General features: G+C 39.5%; 1 protein-coding gene across 1 annotated transcript in view; it reads left to right on the top strand.

Moving 5' to 3' along the window:
* GPC3 (glypican 3) overlaps positions 1-14186 on the top strand; it is a 371123-nt gene extending 356937 nt beyond the window's left edge. The window contains exon 8 of the mRNA XM_005872825.2: positions 13662-14186. Within this exon, the coding sequence (XP_005872887.1) occupies positions 13662-13831 (170 nt within the window). The 3' untranslated portion in view covers positions 13832-14186. The remainder of the gene's footprint in view (positions 1-13661) is intronic.
* Positions 14187-18150: the final 3964 nt, after the last annotated feature.

Below are 18150 nucleotides of genomic sequence, written 5' to 3'. Positions count from 1 at the left end.
GGATAACGCCAGGGCAGGCAGGATGGCGCTGTCCCGCCCCACCACCCCAGGTGGCAAATAGCCGGCCCAGATGGCGGCGAGGCAGGCGGGATGGCTCTGTCCTGCCCTACCTGCAGTATGCAAATTAGCCGCCATCTTTGTTGGCTGTTAATTTGCATATCACGCTGATTAGCCAATGAGATGCGTAGCGAAGGTATGGTGAATTACCATGTTTGTCTATTATTAGATAAGGTGTGTGTGTGTGTGTGTGCGCGCGCGCGCATACATATGTGTGTGTGTTTATTGATTTTTGAGAGAGAGAGAGAGAGAGAGAGAGAGAGAGATGCAAGAGAGAAACATACACACCTGACTGGAGACTGAACAAACAACCTAGGCATGTGCCCTGACCGGGAATCAAACCAGGGGCGTTTTGGTGCATGGGAATGACATTCCACCAACTGAGACACCCGGCCAGGGCGCTAGATCATCATTTAAAGAAAATATCTCCTTTCTCTCCCAATCTTTTCCAACTAGTCTTTCCCAACTTTTGTCCTACTGTCCTGCAATTTACTTCCCATGCAGCCTTCATTCTTACATGCCAGGTTTATTCTAGGCATATATAGAAATACACCATATAAATGTAGAAGTGTATGTCAGAGGATATTCACCACAGCATTGTTTTGCCAGGGGAAATTAGAAACAAACTAAATTACAATCAAAGGGGAAATGGCTAAATGTGTTATATTCATGCTATGGTATTTCTTGAGAGGATTAAAAGGGATGATGCAGTTTTACTTGTATTAACATGCAAATATTTCTATGCATATCATAGGAATATGCATAGAAAATAAATGTGGAGGATGGTTTGCTGGAGGATAAGACAGCTGGCTGCCACAGTCCTCCAGGTGAGAGATGATGAGAACATAATCTAACTAGTAGCAATAGCAAGCAATGGCAATGAGAAGGAGAATTCACAAACTATTAAGGAAACAATTTACAGGATGCAATAATTAATTAGGCCTGAAGCATAAAAAAAGGAGGAAGAATATAAGGTGATTTGCAGGTTTCTCGCTTGGAAAATTATATGGCTAGGTAGAGGCATTTACTTTTCAGTAAGTTGAGAAATCCTCGGTGATAGATAAAACTAGGGGCAGAGATGACAGCATTCAAAACTTGTAAAGTGAGAAGAGGAGAGGGCCAAGAGAAAGGAAAGTAGCCTGCAGAGGAACTAGAATTTAAGAAAAACAGCCTGCAAATGAAATTTCTATGAGGCAGAAGAGGGACCCAGGAGGAAGCTGTGGAGGAAAATAAGGGGGACACCAAGTTTCAAGGCAGAGAATGGCCAGCAGTATTGGAAGCTGCAGAGAGCTCAAGCTGAAAAAGAAAGAATACATATAAAGTGGCATGAGAGATCTTATTGGGTATTGAGCTGATGAAAATGTTCTAAAATTGATTATGGTTACACACCTCATTAAATTATTGCATTGTACATTTGAAATTTGCTTGAAATGGATGAATTTTATGGTATTTAAATTATACCTCAATAAAGTTGTTTAAAGAAAAAAGAATCCATTGGGATTTAGCTTGGAGCAAGGGGAACTTTCCAGTCTAACCTTTCTTTTTAATGGTTCTGAAAAGCCCCATGAAGTAAAGTGACAAGAAGCACATGAGATCACTCTCTTGCAATAGCAAAAACTACTTTATATGTTTGATTTGTTTTTCATCAAGCAATTAGTATGATCACTCCTATTCCCTGTCTTCCTTTTATTAATTGCAAAATGGTTAGTGTGTTTATTTTATTTATTTATTTAGCTTATATATCCAGTAGTTTAGGTTGCCAGGCTATAAGGTCCTAGTTTTTATCTGTTTTTTGCTGTTAATGATTACATTTTAATGTATTGAAATATACCTTCTTTATTGGCCCTTCAAAGTCTTTTCACTCTAAAATCTCATCATTTATTTTCTGTTACCTCTATTATACTTACAGTATAATGCCTTGTTCTTCTTGGCCATTTCCCTTCTTATTTTGACTTGACCAATAATAAGATAGATGTATTTGTCTTGGTTAATGAGTATATTTGATGTACTCTGTAGACAGGTAAAAACAATATGGAAAACTCATGCCCCTTCTTAGTTATAAGAAACCAGAGCTCCCCTTGACCGTACTTAATTAAAGTGTTCATTTTTTACCAATAGCATCTTCTTTTTCTTTTGGTTCAATATCTTCTGGCTGGTTTTTATACTTTTCATTAGTAATCTGACTGTTTGGCTGCCACCTTTTATAGTAGAATTTTCCTTTTTCCCTTTTACATCTTTAGAACCATGGGTTTTGGCCATTTGGCATCTTTTTACCTTTTCTTACCTCCCTTTGGACTTGTTCTAGTGCTCACAGAGCTATTTGTATGAGGGTCATTCAGCTCTTTCTCCTCAGTTGCCTTCTCCTTGGTTCCTTCCAAGTTATGTCCTAATTGCATTCCCAAAATGAATTTTCTCTATCTGATGAATTTTATTTCCTTGGATCCCGAGTGATACCATTATGAGCAAGATGTCTATGACCTCCAGGCTGGTGTGGCTTAGTAGTTGAGTGTCAACTTATGAACCAGGAGGTCACGGTTCAATTTCCAGTCAGGGCACATGCCCTGGTTGCAGGCTCCATCCCCAGAGTAGGGTGTGCATGAGGCAGCTGATCTATGATTCTCTCTCATCTCTCTCTCCCTCTCCCTTCCTCTTTGAAATTAATAAAAAATGTTTTTAAGAAGGATAAAAAAGATGCCTATGACCTGTGAATTACTGCTAATCCTTGCTCATTAGTAGGTAAAAATTCTATGTAAACAATTCCTGACTTGGTTGCTCCACCTTCTATATAGGCAGTTACTACCTGATAACATTCACATGATTTTTTTAGACCTAGCCCCAGTTTAGCAAGCTAGAAAGATTATGTGGTTCTTTCTCCTCACCTTAGGCAGGTCAGTAGTGACTCCCTTTAAATTATGTCTTGGTTGATAACTCCTTGGCAAACTTAAAGCCCTCCTCTCTAAGCTAGTTGTGATTCACAAAAGACACTGATCCCTTTCTTTGAGAGAAGATCCAAAGCAGTCCTTTAGATTCTCCTCAAGACAGTGTCTGTGTCAAAAGGTACGAATGCAAAGGTCACTTGAACTCTATCCCTTCACCCTTCATACCTGCTATGAGACCTCTAAAAACTTGAATGAAATTCTGGAATTCAGGGTTGGAAGGGTCATCAGAAGTTATTTACCTTCACCTTTATTCTATGTTTGAATCCCTTCACCAATATCTCTACCAAATGGCTGCCCAAACAGTCATGGAGCACCTCTGAAGATAGATCTCACTGCCTAGAGGCAGCCTACATAATTTTCTGGTTGCACTAAGTGTTAGAAAGTTTAAATTTTTTATTTAAGTCTAAATCATTTCCCCCTAGGAGAAAGACAAGGCAATCAAACAGCAGTAACTAACATGGCATAGTTATGGAGCAAGAAAAAACTGAAAGAGGGAAAGAGAGAAGGGAAATTGAGCAAAGAGGTTATGAGCAGGTGCAGGAGATCAGGCAGTGCCATAGAAAGAGGTCTGTGGCGCTACAGGAGCCAATAATGGAATCTGGGTTGAGAAGCAGGAATGGTGCTGAAAGATAAACAATAAGGGAATAAAACAATAAGGGTGGAAGCTTAAGGAAGGAGATATTATAACCTTTTCTAAAATAAATGAAACCCAGGTTAGAGGTTTACATCAAAGTGGGAAGGAATAGAAAAGCATTTATAAGATTCAAAATCTATCGGAGGATTCCAACCTTATCCTTTGCCTAAGGATATGGAAAAGAACATTGTGGAGACAGGAGAGAATGCTTAGTAGAGCAATGACTGGACAGAAGAGAATAATTGGACATAGGACATGAGTTTAAAGAGCAATGGAAAGAGAAAATGAAGTGAGTAGAGAAATGGAAAAGGGGGGGATGAAAACACAGGACTTTTAGGTTAAGGAATTGTATTTATTCCTATGCCAGCACATAATTGTATTTTCCTGGCAGTCATCCCACGGACCTCTATTAGGGGAATAGGGTGCTGGTATGTTTTACGGTACTGCCAGGACTGAAGTCTTCATGCTTTGTAGTATTATAGCCAAGCAAGGGACTTCATTAATGAAGCTATATTTTGATGTCACAGAAGCAGGCACTGAAATTTCAATCACCAGCAGCTCCTGCACTTGGGAATGAGTGGTGATGGAAAGGGCAAGGTGTGGCCCAGAGATAGGTAGATTGTGAAGCAAAGGCAAGGGTCAAAAGTATGGGAACCCAGTCATGAAGGTACGAAGAGAAAAATAAATGGAACCTGCTCACCAGAAAACCTATTTTCTGTCCAGCATGGCACACAGAATGCAAGCATGTGTCAGCTGCTTACATAGCAAGGCATCATGTTCCAGGCAGCAAAAGGGAATAAGAAAATAATCTTTGTAGATTCTGTTCACACTGTTGTGAACGGATGCTGTGGGTAATGAGAACTTGCTATTGTCAGAAAGGCTTTGGAATCTAGAGGCAAGGATCTGAGCCATGCCATTTACTTCCAGAGCCTTCTCCATTGCCCTTTCTTTGTCTTGTCTTCCTCATAGCTCAGCAGGACTCCTTCTCCTAAGGAAATCATCAATTAATGAGAATAGACTCCTTGGGAAGTGTTTCCACTAAGGAGGTAGCCCTTCACCTGCACACTCTCAGTAGACTGGGGGTATGTGTTTATTCATGTAGCCATTGATTGATTGATTCATTCATTCATTCATTCAACAAGCATGTTTTTAAATGTTTGTGCTAGCCAAGTATTGTACTGTGTTTGGGCTAGAGAGGAATAAGACTCATTTCTTACTTTGATGAGGCTCATGGTCGAGTTGAGGAGAGGAAAATAGCAATGACTAACTCAACTTAAATTAGTGGTATAATACAAGTACAATCCAATAAATAGAGAATGAAGTGATTAATTTGGGTGGATGAGACGGGAAGGCTTCCTGGAAGAGGTATCATGTAAGATGAAGAGAGAGAGAGAGAGAGAGAGAGAGAGAGAGAGAGAGAGAGAGAGAGAATACCAGGCTGAAGGAACAGCATGAAGAAAAATATGGGAACTTCAAAATACTTGCCATTTTCAGCAAATGATAAATGGGATAGTGTGACTACAGTATATGGTACTTGGGAAAATATATAGGTAGTTGAAACTGGAAAGGAAGACAAGATGAGATGCAGAAGCTCATGAATGTCATATTAAGGAATGAGGGCTTTATCCCACATACAGTAGAGAACCATCAGAAGATTTTGAGGAAGAGAGACATGTGATTTAGGAAGAGTGTTGTCTTGTTCCTGCTGTCACACAATAGAACATTCTTCTTCCTAAACAGCCGTGGGCCATTGAAAAGCAGTGAGTATTTTATCTATGGGGTATTGAGGACTGTGGTGCAGTGGAAAAGGAGAGAGGCTGAAGGAAAGAGGAGATGATGCCTGTGTGAATGTGAGAATGGGGAATTACTGATAGTCTAGATCCGAAGATGGGAAGGTAGGAGTTTGGAGCCAGGATGACAATGTGTTCTTCCAAGTAAACTGAGGGGAAAATAGTCTCAATTCCTCCAAATGCTGTTGATGCTGAGGGAGGCTTTTCATCTATCATTTATGAGGATACCTGCCTGCTGTTGATTTCTGGCCTGCAATGTTTTCACACCCAGGCTGAGTATTTTTCAGAATGTAAGCCATTTTAACCTATTAACTATTATAATAGTAATTTTCCTTGCTTTGGGGCATTACCAGGACATTGTAAGCATTTTAGGTCTCAGATACACTTTTTGTAAGATTTACTAAGGCTGATCAAAAATTGAAGATTACCAGACTTTGGGTTTTCCCATTCAAGTATATCTAAAGCCCTACCCCAAATTCTATCAAATAATTTTTCATTGAGCATCTTGGAGCTTGGGCTCCAAGGGACTATAAGGCCACTCCCTCACTCTCCTGATCACTCAAAAGCAATTGGATTTGGCTACAACAAGTGACAGTTTGTGTTTTCCTTCTGCATCCTCAAATCCCAGTGATGTATACATACCTCTGTACTGCATCATGCCTGAAATTTATATTATAAACAGAGCTTGGTGAATCTAAACTACTAAATTTCTGTTAAAATAATGAGGACAGAGTGTATTCTTTGATCAATTTTTTTAAATATTTTTATTGATTTTTTACAGAGAGTAAGGAGAGGGATAGAGAGTTAGAAACATCGATGAGAGAGAAACATCGATCAGCTGCCTCCTGCACACTCCCTACTGGGGAGTACATGCCCTTGACCAGAATCGAACAGGCTGACGCTCTATCCACAGAGCCAAACCAGTTAGGCTTAATCAATTTTTTAACGTGGTTTCAGCTTCACATCATTTTTGTGAATCACAAAAGTAAGTGTAAGTTTCCAGAGGTTGTATAAAATTTCCTTAAAATACTTAGCTTTGGATAAAAATCCTTCACAAAATTGCCCTTATCCTTCATTCCCAATTGAGGATCTATATCTGCAATTCTAGGGTAGAGCTTAAATGTTTAAGTATCCAAAAGACCTAACTTAACTTGACTTTATAAGTAAAGGCTGCTTATGTAGCAAGAATAACAACAAACAGCATTTCCAAAGCCATCTTGAGTTAGAACTGTGGAGGCACCTTCTAACAAAGTTTGGTTCTACAGACTAATTAGGTGATGTGGCATTGATAGCAAAGCCACAATATTTCACACACAGTTAAGGTGACAGTGCTTCATTTCACTCACTCTCAAATATCTCTGAAGACTAATCAGTATTCAGTGAATTCAAATCAACTCCTATTCTTTCCTCAAGTCACCCTATTGAAACTTTTCTCAAAAATCTGAAAGTCCTAATTAACCTGAAATATTTTATGAAGTCTTAAATGAGCTTGAAAATGGTGCATTTCTACTCTATCTTAAGGCCTTGCATGTTTTAGTATAAAATAGTGTGCTTCCCCCCCTAAATCCCTAGGAAGAAGTATGCCATGGCTTCATGTACTCACAACCCACTGTAGTGTAATCTGAAGATATACACACCCCAGATTGAAAGGCAGAGGCCTATAATAACAGAGGTCATGGCTATACTAATGGGAAAAGCCATTGTATTCTTTCAACATACCATAGTTGCAACTGAGGATGTTTGCAGGCTAAAATTAGCTATAAACAAAGAAGTGAGCATCTCACAGCCCCAGCCCTCTTCCAGGAGCAGCCATTATTCCCAGGAGCTATGATCATTTAGTAGGCAAGATTGGCAGCTCACTTGTTTATCATGAAGGTGCATAATGAAATGGGCCCATTCTAAAAGGAATCCCATTAGACCACTTAAAAACCAGAAGCCACAACTGTGCCAGTTCCCTCCTCATCTGATTTCTGAAGAAGAAAACCTAGACTCTCAGAAACCCAAGGGTCATTCACAAAGTCACTTTCTTCTGCTTTCAAGTCCAGGTAGTCATTTCACACCTAAATGTTCACATAGGAGGGGGGGTTGGTATGGCATGAAGGAGGATTGTGTTGAGGATAAGATAAGGAAACCAAGATCTGTTTGGGATTCATATGTGAATGGCAGAACCCAAGGGCTTCTGTGGGAATGGGCAGCAGAGTGAGCAGTAGTGCAATGAACATAATTTCTCCCGAGATTTCCTCAGTTTCAGCCTCTGGGGTCTGCCAAGTAATGTACTGAAGGTTTCGCATATTCATGTCTTGGGGGCCAACTGTACACAGCAAATGCAAAACACAGGGATAGTAGTATTGCTCTGTTGCTATATTGGGACCAGATTGAAGCCATCTGCTGGTGCAAGCTTGGCAAGAAAGAAACCCCCATGTTTGGCTCAACAGCAGCATTCTCTCCCGTGGCATTTTGATAGCAGCTCTTCTTTCAGACTGCCCTATGAAGTCTGCCTGCTGGTGAGGGTGAGGCCCTTGGAGCAGCGATTTTCAACCTTTTTCATCTCATGGCACACATAAACTAATTACGAAAATTCTGTGGCACCACCAAAAGCTATATTTTCTGTCAATCTGATTTAAAAAATAGGTATAATTTTGATTCATTCATACCAGATGGCTATTTTTGTGTTGGCTGTTGTCATTTTTTTATTTGACAATCTAAGAGAAAATAGGTCCATGCCCCTGACTAAATAGTCGGATATTGCATGTTTTAAAAATTCTTGTGGCACATCAATGTGCCTCTTGTGGCACACCATTTGAAAATCGCTGCCCTAGAGCAATGCATCTCCCTCCTTGATGCCATGAGCTTTGCTTCCTATTATATGCTTAAGACCTCATTGGCTTTGTAAGGGCCCAAGCAAAGGCTTATCTCACTGGCTGAGAGATCTTCTTTGGCTGCCTGTGCATGACTGCTTGATGCACCCCAGGTCCAGTCACTTCCCCCTCAAAAGCTTTGCGTGTACTGGCCTCAGTGGAAGTTATTAGGCCAGGGTTTAAAGAAAATAATGACAGTCCAGCATGGACTTATTTATTGCTGGTGTCCCTTATCCGATATTAGAACAACTAAAGAAGAAAAAGGATTCAAAATTTGGTAACTGATGATGACCACCAGAAAAACTCATATTCCAAGAGAAGCAACTGATTGAACCTACTTATTGATGGAGGTTCTGCTGGGGGCAGCCATCTTGGCTGCTGTGGACAGAGAAATGATTGCAGACTGCAGCAAATCGTGTCCCTCACTAGACCCTAAGAGCTTTGGAATCAGAGAGAAATAAAACTAGAAGGAAATTTAGAGTCAATCCAGTCCAACACTCTTATTTAGCACATGGGGTGACTGAGTCCCAGAGGAGTGGGTAATGACTTGCCAATGACACAGTAAGTCTAGTGTAGCCTCCTGAGGACTCCATCCACCAGGAGACTGAATAATAGTCAAGGCTTCCACACTGAGTACTTTACCCAACAGAAAAAGCAGAAAAAAACTTTCAACATAATTTGCAGACCTTAATGACTGATAATTATGTTAAAGGTTTATCTAATCTGCAACACAGAGGACATCAGGGCAAAATGAGAATCAGAGTTGAGTGTGTAATCAGTACAGATTCTTGGACCTACCCTTTGGGCATAGTTAAACTGATTACAAAGAGAAACAGATATTTGGACTTAACATGAAAATCTTGCTGACCCAAAATTTTCTCACTGATAATCAACTGCAAGTCAGAAATATTTTATGTGCATTTTACAATATGTACCTAATACAACAAAGATATGTTCTGGAAAATCACTGATGAACATTAAATATGAATTATTTAAAAGAAAATGGTTTGTGGTGACTCCCCGAGTACATCTGGTTTGTAGCAAACTGAGCAAGTTTTGGTTTGCTGTATATTTAGCTTTGTCAGGTTTTTTTTTTAATTATATTTGCTACTGTCTAATCCCCAGACACTGTTCCCACGGGCTTCTTTTTTCCAAGACAAGATGTCTGACAAGTCTCTCCCACTTAAGGCTGTCCTCCAAACTGTTAGCAATGATTTTTCTAAAAAACACAAACCAGATTATGTGGTTTCATTACTTAAAAAATTCAGTGGCTCTCTATTGCCCACAAAATAAAGTTTTAGCATTCCCAATCTACCATGATTTAGCTGTTAATTGTCCTTCCTGCCTTACCTTTTATCACCCACAACACAGTACAGACATACACACACACAGACATACACACACAGACACCTCACAACAATGTATACTCTATGCTCCCTTCCATCATAGAGGCTACTTGTTCCTATTAAGTATTCCCTACAGACATTTTTTTTATATTGTGATTTCGCTCAAACTGAACCCTCTGCCTAAAATGAATAACCATTTCATCAGCCCTTCCATAGTTCCACCCATCCTTCATGGTATTAATTATAGTCCAACTGTTCAAAAAAATCTTCCCAGATCCTTCTATTTGGAATTTTTATATCTCCCTTCTATCCCTGTGGTATTTTGCTTATGCCTTTATCTGTGCCCTGTCTACATTCTGCCAAGTAGACTTGTCTACTAGTCTATTTTCCTTGCTAGAGTGCTGGAGTGTGGGATTCCTGAAGGCAAATACTAAGTCTTTTTCCAACCTTCAGGCTTAATGCTTGGGACATAGTAGGCTACCTTTAAGCTTGTTGAATTAAATTAGGTTGTATTTCCCCTGTTCAAGAGTGTCCATATTTATCTTTGACCAAAACTCGTATTTCCTCTATCTCCCATAATGCTTCCTCTGCTAAACTGCCCCCTTCGTCTCTAATCTCCATGATGGTGGCCTAGGCCCAGAGTGTGTCTTTGCTGGAATTCCCATCAATATAAGCCCTAGGAACTTGGCTATCGGATTGGGTGAATATATTTGCTGCTACTAAATGGGGGGGCCTCAGGAAACAAGTAGCCACAGCTTAGGAAACACAGCAATGTATCATTCTGAATAGTTCTTGGGGCCCGTTGGAGGTAGAAGACTTGACCCAACTTTGTACCTGGGGCATCTAATGGCCCTAACCATAATTGCTGATTTCTTCAGGGAAATAGAACTGATATGATAATTCCCATTCTGGCTTCTCAAACCCAGAGCTCTTCTCAGTATTTCACAAAGCTTAATAAGACTACTTAATCAAGTTTGTGATCAGTTTTATGTGGAAACACTGACTTTTCTCTTGCTTTTTATTTTTTTTGTGTGTGTGTTGTGTGTGTGTGTGTCAGTGCTACTTTATTCCTTATACAACTGAATATTTTAATAAATATAGAGCAAGAGAATTATCTTTAAATATTGTTTACAGAAAGGAATTTGACATTGGTTCAAAATAATTACTGGGCTGCCTCATCCGATGCAGCTTCCCTTTGCCACTGAACTGTTGTAATATCCTACTGGGTGTTTCATCCAGTGTTTCTTCCATTCCTTGGCTTCTTGGTAAAGTCCAGTGCCACAGCCCCCAAATCATGCTGTAGAAATCTCTTTACCCTTCCATTGGCCAGCTTGGCAGCCAGACTCATTTGAAGGTACAGAGGAGGACACCCAGTTTTAACTGGATGTGTTGGTTCCTGAGTTCTGGTAGTATGTATTTCACTAATCAAGAATTTTTTTCAAGAAGGAGTCTGTTAATGCTTAATCACTGTAATCTGTTTAGTATACATTTTTTCCAAGAGATGGTATAGCTTCATATGAGGTTCAGAGTAAGACCTGCATTCAAATAGGACCTCTGTGATTTATCCACTGTGTCAGTATGGGCAAAAAAACTGACCTGAGTTTGACCTTTCTCATTTTTAAAAAATGGGATTTATAATACTTACCGCATGACATTGTTGAGAGGGTTTAATTAAATGAGATAACATATAAATAGCTTAGTAGAGTGCCTGGCACACAATGAGGACTCAATAGTTGGTAATCATGTTTATCATTTCAAAACATAGGGTCCAAGAGATAGAAATAACAAAAGAAGTCTTTGGTGGCAAAAAGGATTAGAAACTACTGGAATCAAGATGACTGCTGGGTTTACCTTAACTGCTATGATACTATTATTTAGTGCTTGCAGATTATTTGAAGAGCAAGATAAGTAGTATAAGCGCTTAGTGGCAACATTAATTGATGTTGTTTCATCTTAATATTGGGAAAGGGGAATATCCAGAAAAGGAATTTGAAAGTGATTCTGAGAGTGCTCTCATTCGGGTAAATCCTAAAAAATACTCCTTTTCATTTAAGTTGAGAAGTTGCCGTGAGACCCAAGGCTGCCTTTCAACAGATATAACCATATGTGTTCTCAATTTTGATGAAATCTGATCATGACTTAAGCCTGTGTTATCCTTGCCGAGTGACAGCTGACCTCAGCCTTTTCTATGTGCTCTGCATAGTTCACCTTTCAGAGAAAGAGGTCTGATTTCCAAGTAAAGTGTTGCTCTTTGTTCTTTTCCTCTTTTTATTTTCTTTGTATGTATTTATTTTAGGGAGAGAGAGAATCCAGATTACAGTCTGTTGAGTTGCTTTTCCCTAGGTAAGAGGGTTTCCTGGAAATTTTTATTTTAATTATTATTGGCGCTCAAGAAGAAAAACTTTCTCAGCTTAAAAGGAGCAAAATATAGTCAAATTCATGCATATTAAAAGTTATGCAATCATTTCTTTATACAGCCATGAAAAATAATTATGATTAATAACACAAGAAAATATTTGTATTGAATAACATAGTTAAATGATTCAATAATATTTTTAAATTAATAGGAAAAATGTCAATACCCATTAGGTAAAAAGGCAAAAAAAATATGAACTGTTATGTATTGAGAAATATAATTAGTAAACTAAAATAGAAAATGTTGTTCAGTACGAATAATTCAAGTACATGCAAATTAAAGAAACGCTGAGATATGGTATACTGACGACAATATACTTTTTCAATTGAGGCACAGTAAATTTGGTTCCCTCATCATTGCTGGCATTATAAACTGCAATAATCCTTTCGGAAAATAGTATTGCTGTCTATGTAATCCCCCCCCCCTAGTTTTGATCACCTTCACCTTGCTGCCTGCTCTAACCAATGTCAGCCTCAGAGCCACCCTGATCCTGGGCCCTACTCTAAAGTCATCCTGGACCAGCTGAGTCTTCATACTTTTCTTCCTGTGACTTACTGTTTCATCCCCTGTAAGAGGAGCTCTTCCTTCCTTCCCGCTATAAAATGCCAGTCATTTCCTCTGTGCCTGTTGCTAAGCATCTCAGTGTCCCCAAGGACTCTTTCCAGGTCCGTTGGCCACAGGACAGTTGGCTGGTGAAGTTGCTCACATCACATCACCTTCACAAGCTATTGAAATAGAAACATGAGTGACTGAGGCTAGAAAAGCCTAAGGAGTAGATTTGAGCTTTAAATCTGGGAAAGCAAATCTGAAAGAACCTGAGCCCTGAGCCAGGGCTAGACATCTTGAATTTTCTAACAAACCACTATCTACTTAGATTTGCCTTCTGAGAGACTTTCTCATTAGGGCAACCCCAACATCCCAACTTCTTTTTCAGAATCATGAACATATCATAAGCGGTAGGCAGTTAGAGAGGAAGATCCTTACCTATTAACATTTCCTTAGTCTTAATTTGCTTACTAGTAGTTTAAATCTTATGTATTAGATCAATTTAACTCTCTCTGGGGCTTTTTTAGAGGGGATGAAAAGACCATATATATAAGAAGAAATGTTTGGGAAAAATAAAACACCTTTTAATGACAAACTACCCTATCCTTAACTGTAAAGCAAGATTCCCAGGAGGGGATCTGTATGGGGTGCAGGACCCAGGAAAGCTGCACTGAGAGTCCACAATATCCCCTCCCCCATTAACACATACACACAAGGAGACACATGTAGTCACTCACACTGCACCTTAGATTTTGATACCAGTGAGATCTGGTGAAAATGACTTTCAAGTAGAGCTTTGCCAGGGAGGAGATGTTGCAAAGGCCCAATGTGCATCGCAGGGTATGGATACAGCCACGGTCGAGAGGGAAACAGCCAGGTTGCTCCCTGTTGGTATGATCTCTGGAAGGAGCACCTCTAGCTATATCATTCCTCTATCTCCCCCCACACACACACACTTTTCCATCTCCTGGCAGCTTTCCTTCCCAACAGTCCAGACAAGTGCTTGAGCCGTGAATAGTGTACACCTGATAATGTTGGTAATCCTGTATTTAAAATTCTTCTTTAATTTTGGCAGAACTGGCTTATGATCTGGATGTGGACGATACCCCTGGAAGCAAGCAACATGTGAATCAGAACGACAATGAGATCGTCGTCTCTCGCAACTGTGGGAATGGCCATTCCCCCCTGAAGGTTCTAACCAGCCTGGCAATCTATGTGGTGTGCTTTTTCTTCCTGGTGCACTGAATTCCTAGTGCACAGCACCTGTGCTGCCCTTCAGCACCCTGTGGTTTTCCTCTATAAAAGGAACCACCTTCTTATTTTTTTCTATTTTTTTTAATCTCATATGCCTCCTCTAGCCATTAAGTAGAAAACTAACCATGTGTTATGTTTTTGAAATGAAATGGTATCTTTATGAGGCAGATAAATTTTAGTGGTAGTATAGATTGTCCTTTTGTAAAGAAAAAAAATCAAGTCGTGCCAAATTATTTTCCTATGTTTGGCTGCTAGAACATGGTTACCATGTCTATCTCTCTTTCTCTCTTTCCCTTTGCATGGATTTCTTTGAACAAAAAAAAATAAATAAAAGCTCAAATAAAAATGCATTGGGTCTTTTTTGTAAGCTCTCATATATGGTGACTATGTATTGCTTTTCCTCCTTCTCAGCTAGCTTTATATTCAGCATAAGAAAATCTCATTAGGTGCCAACAGGGACCTTGAAACCTACCTCCCTAGTGTGTGTATCAACCCTGGTCCCAAACCCCAGTGAAAGCCACTTCTTCCCAACACATACCCAATCCATTATCTCCATTTAGAAACATTGGGTGAGAGCAGGGGTGGGCAAACTTTTTGACTCGAGGGCCACATGGGTTCTTAAACTAGACCGGAGGGCCGGAACAAAAGCATGGATGGAGTGTTTGTGTGAACTAATATAAATCCAAAGTAAACATCATTACATAAAAGGGTACGGTCTTTTTTTTTTAGTTTTATTCATTTCAAACGGGCCGGATCCAGCCCACGGGCCGTAGTTTGCCCACGGCTGGGTTAGAGTGTCTTGTCTATGAAACTAAAGGTATCTCAAAAAGTTCCACTGTCTCTTTACAAATTTCACTTTTCTGCAAATGCTTTGCCCAAATAGAAATCTTCTGTTGAGTCGTGTACAGTTTGCATGAATGATATTCATTCATCTTCAAAACCAAAGAGATAGATCCAAACAGTGCAAACAAATCATTACCCAAGCTTCGTGCTATGTCTCAGGCTTGTTCTCTGTCACACTTCTCCTGGGGCTGCTACATGGCAGAGCCAGCAGTTGCCCTGGGTTAAGTTGCAAAGGTTGTCACCAGAAAACCCATGATTTCTAGGAAACAATGCTCACTCTTGGCTCTAGGTGAGCTTCTTCAACATTTGTTTATTCAACAACTAGGTTTTCATACCAGATGCTGGAGACAATAGAAGAAAAAAAACAGATTTGATCCTTGCTTTCACAGAGCTGAAGGTCTGGCACCCATACAAATTCCACACCAGCTTTTTGTCAATTGTAGGCCCAGTATAATTACTTAAATTTTCTTTTACACATATAACATTACAAACAACAATGACACTATGCTGATATTTGGACATTCTGCTGTCAAAGAACCTCTGGAATAACCAACTTGCCATTGTTTATAAAGCCTAACATATTGTCCATTTGCCAGGTCAGGTCAATAAAAACACTGTTGAGTTTTTCCTGGTAGTTAGCAAACTAAGATCCATTTTTAAAAATGTATCTTTATTATTGAAAGTATTACAGATGCCCCCCTATTTTCACCTATTGACCCTGTCCATCCCACTCCCATCCCCCCAGGCCTTCACCACACTATTGTCTGTGTCCATGGGTTATGCATATAAATTCTTTGGTTTATCTAATAGAGTAGGAACTCAACTCCCACCTGAGGGATAAGAGAAGCTGAATAAGTATGAGGAAGAAAGGGTGAGACAGTAAAGAAGTTTGAGCAAAGGTCAAGGACAGGAATGGGAAGTCCTCTTTGATTCTAGGAGGTGGTCCCAGCCAGGATCTCTGATTTCTGTCCAATGGCAGGAGGTCACCATGCGGGAAGCAGGAGGTATAATTTTTCACAACTTATCATTCCCCCCTCCTGCTGTCACCAACACACTTCTGTCAGGGTCTCCTGCAGAGCACAGGTTTCCAATATCCATTTTCATCCTTTGCAGAAATTTTCACAAACACAAAATGGAAATATTTAGTTTAGTATTTCCTTCAGTTGGTTTTGTTGAAATTAAAACTATAATTAGTTTTATTTGTTAATATGGTTACAATGATTTGTAGCAGTTGGTAAGACTTGAAAGGGAATTCTTTTTCTTTTTTAAAACATAATCATTTCTATATTTAACTGGGATTTATAAGAATCTTTGTTCTTTGATTCATGAAATCTAAATACCGGAAAGGTTTGCTCCTTGATATTTTATCGTATGATATTATAACACTACCAGACCAGAAGAAGGATCTAAAGCCCAGTTATCGCTTCATAACTGTCCCTGTCATTCTAGAGGAAAGTTTTTGTTTTTTTAAATATGTTTTTATTGATTTTTTTTGAAAGAGAAATGGAGGACAGAGAGAAACATCTACCATCTGCCTCCTGCACAGCCCCTACTGGGGATCGAGCCAGCAACCCAGGTATGTGACTTGACCAGGAATCGAACCTGGAACCGGTGACCTCTTGGTGCCTGGGACAACACTCAACCACCATCCAGGGCAGGAATGTTTTTATTTTATTTGGCAAAATAATAATCTGTGGCTCTGAGACCAGGTTTTACAACTGCAAGCAGGAGAGGACTGTTTTAAAGTCCATTTTAAAGGAGATTGTCAGTTTTTACACATACTTCTTATTCACTTTCTATCTTCAGACCTCAGTTTCCCTCTTCTAAAATGGAGAGAGTTTAGCCTCATTGTTGCTCTGATTTTGTGGCACCATTGATTCTGAAAGGAAGTAAGTGCTAGTCCCTTTGCCCAGCACTGGTGTCATAAGGGTGCTATTCCCATATGTCTCATAAGACTTTTCTAGCATAAGATCATATTTTATATACTTCAGTTCCCAGAACATGAACCAAGCCAGCCAGTGTTTTTCCTATCTTGGTACATTGTCTGCCAGCTCTGGTCCATTCAGACTGAGTGATGAGGGGCAGAAGACAACTTCTCTGTAATATCTATGACCTGCTGTCTTCAGCTAACTAGTTGGGATTAAAATGGATAACCATACACATTTAAAAAAAACATGGAAAATTCACCATCTCTTATTGACATTTACTTTACTCAATAGCCTGTATCTTTTAGCTTTTTATCCATGTTTTTCCCTATCCCTCTATATGTTTTATGCCTCAGTTCAGAATCTAGTTTCACTGCTAGTTGGTGGCTTTTCATCTTTGAAGTGTTTATTCTGCTCTTTGATTTAAACTTCCTACACATAAATATGTTTCAATAGGCTTGGCAGCTGGGAAGTTGCCCAACCTTGTTGGAAGTTTCCAGGCTTCTTTCTCACTAGATGCACATGTGAACCTCCAACAGCTCAACTCTGGTACTTGAACAAGGTTAAATCACAGAATAACACACCAAATCCCTAGACTGCAAAGGTCATCCCACAATCTTTGATTACCACCTAAGGAGAGGTCACATTAGGTCACAATACAGCCTATGTCATTGCTGGACTCCTCCAATTTTTGTCAAATGTATTTTTTCAAAATATATATATATATATACAGACAATAAAAATTTTAACAATACATCATCATAAAGTTTTTAAAATGATATTTACTGCCTGACTAATGTGGCTCAGTGGTTGAGTGTCGACCCATGAACCAGGAAGTCACTGCTCAATTTCTGGTCAGGGCACATGCCTGGGTTGCAAGCTCAGTCTCCAGTTGGTGGTGTGCAGGAGGTGGCCAATCAATGGTTCTCATCATTGATGTTTCTATCTCTCTCTCCCTATCCCTTCCTTACTCTGAAACCAATAAAAACATATTAAAAATGATATTTACTCAATAATTCCATACCCTATAATAGATATTTACTATTAAATATTCCATAATAGATATTTACTATTAAAGTTTTTATTTATATCCTTCCAAACAGCTATCCTGTGCTAAACAGCTCCTTCAGCCCCTTAAGCCCTGCTCCAGTGGGCCAATTGTCCCACAGAGCCCAAGACCTCTACCAGAGCAGTCCTAGAATGGAGATAATTTGTTTAGAATCCACATTACCCTCTTCATGAATGATGAGCTTCTGGCCAATTGAAACACCACCCCTACACACACACACACACACACACACACACACACACACACACCGATGTTTTTGCAAGAATGTTTGCCAAGTCAAATCTCTTCCATCCCATACTTGTATAATTGTTTTTTCAAAACTAAATTCCAAGGACTTTTGATTTTACTTGTCTATGTTTTGGGCCAGGCACTATATAATGTGTGTGTGTGTGTGTGTGTGTGTGTGTGTGTGTGTGTGTGACAGAGAGCGGAGGCGGGGCGATGTACTAGGATGGAAATATTTTTCTTGCCAA

Source organism: Myotis brandtii, unplaced genomic scaffold, assembly GCF_000412655.1.
Source record: "Myotis brandtii unplaced genomic scaffold, ASM41265v1 scaffold393, whole genome shotgun sequence".
In the NCBI taxonomy this organism is placed as follows: Eukaryota; Metazoa; Chordata; class Mammalia; order Chiroptera; family Vespertilionidae; genus Myotis; species Myotis brandtii.
This window is presented reverse-complemented; position numbering and strand designations above follow the sequence as displayed.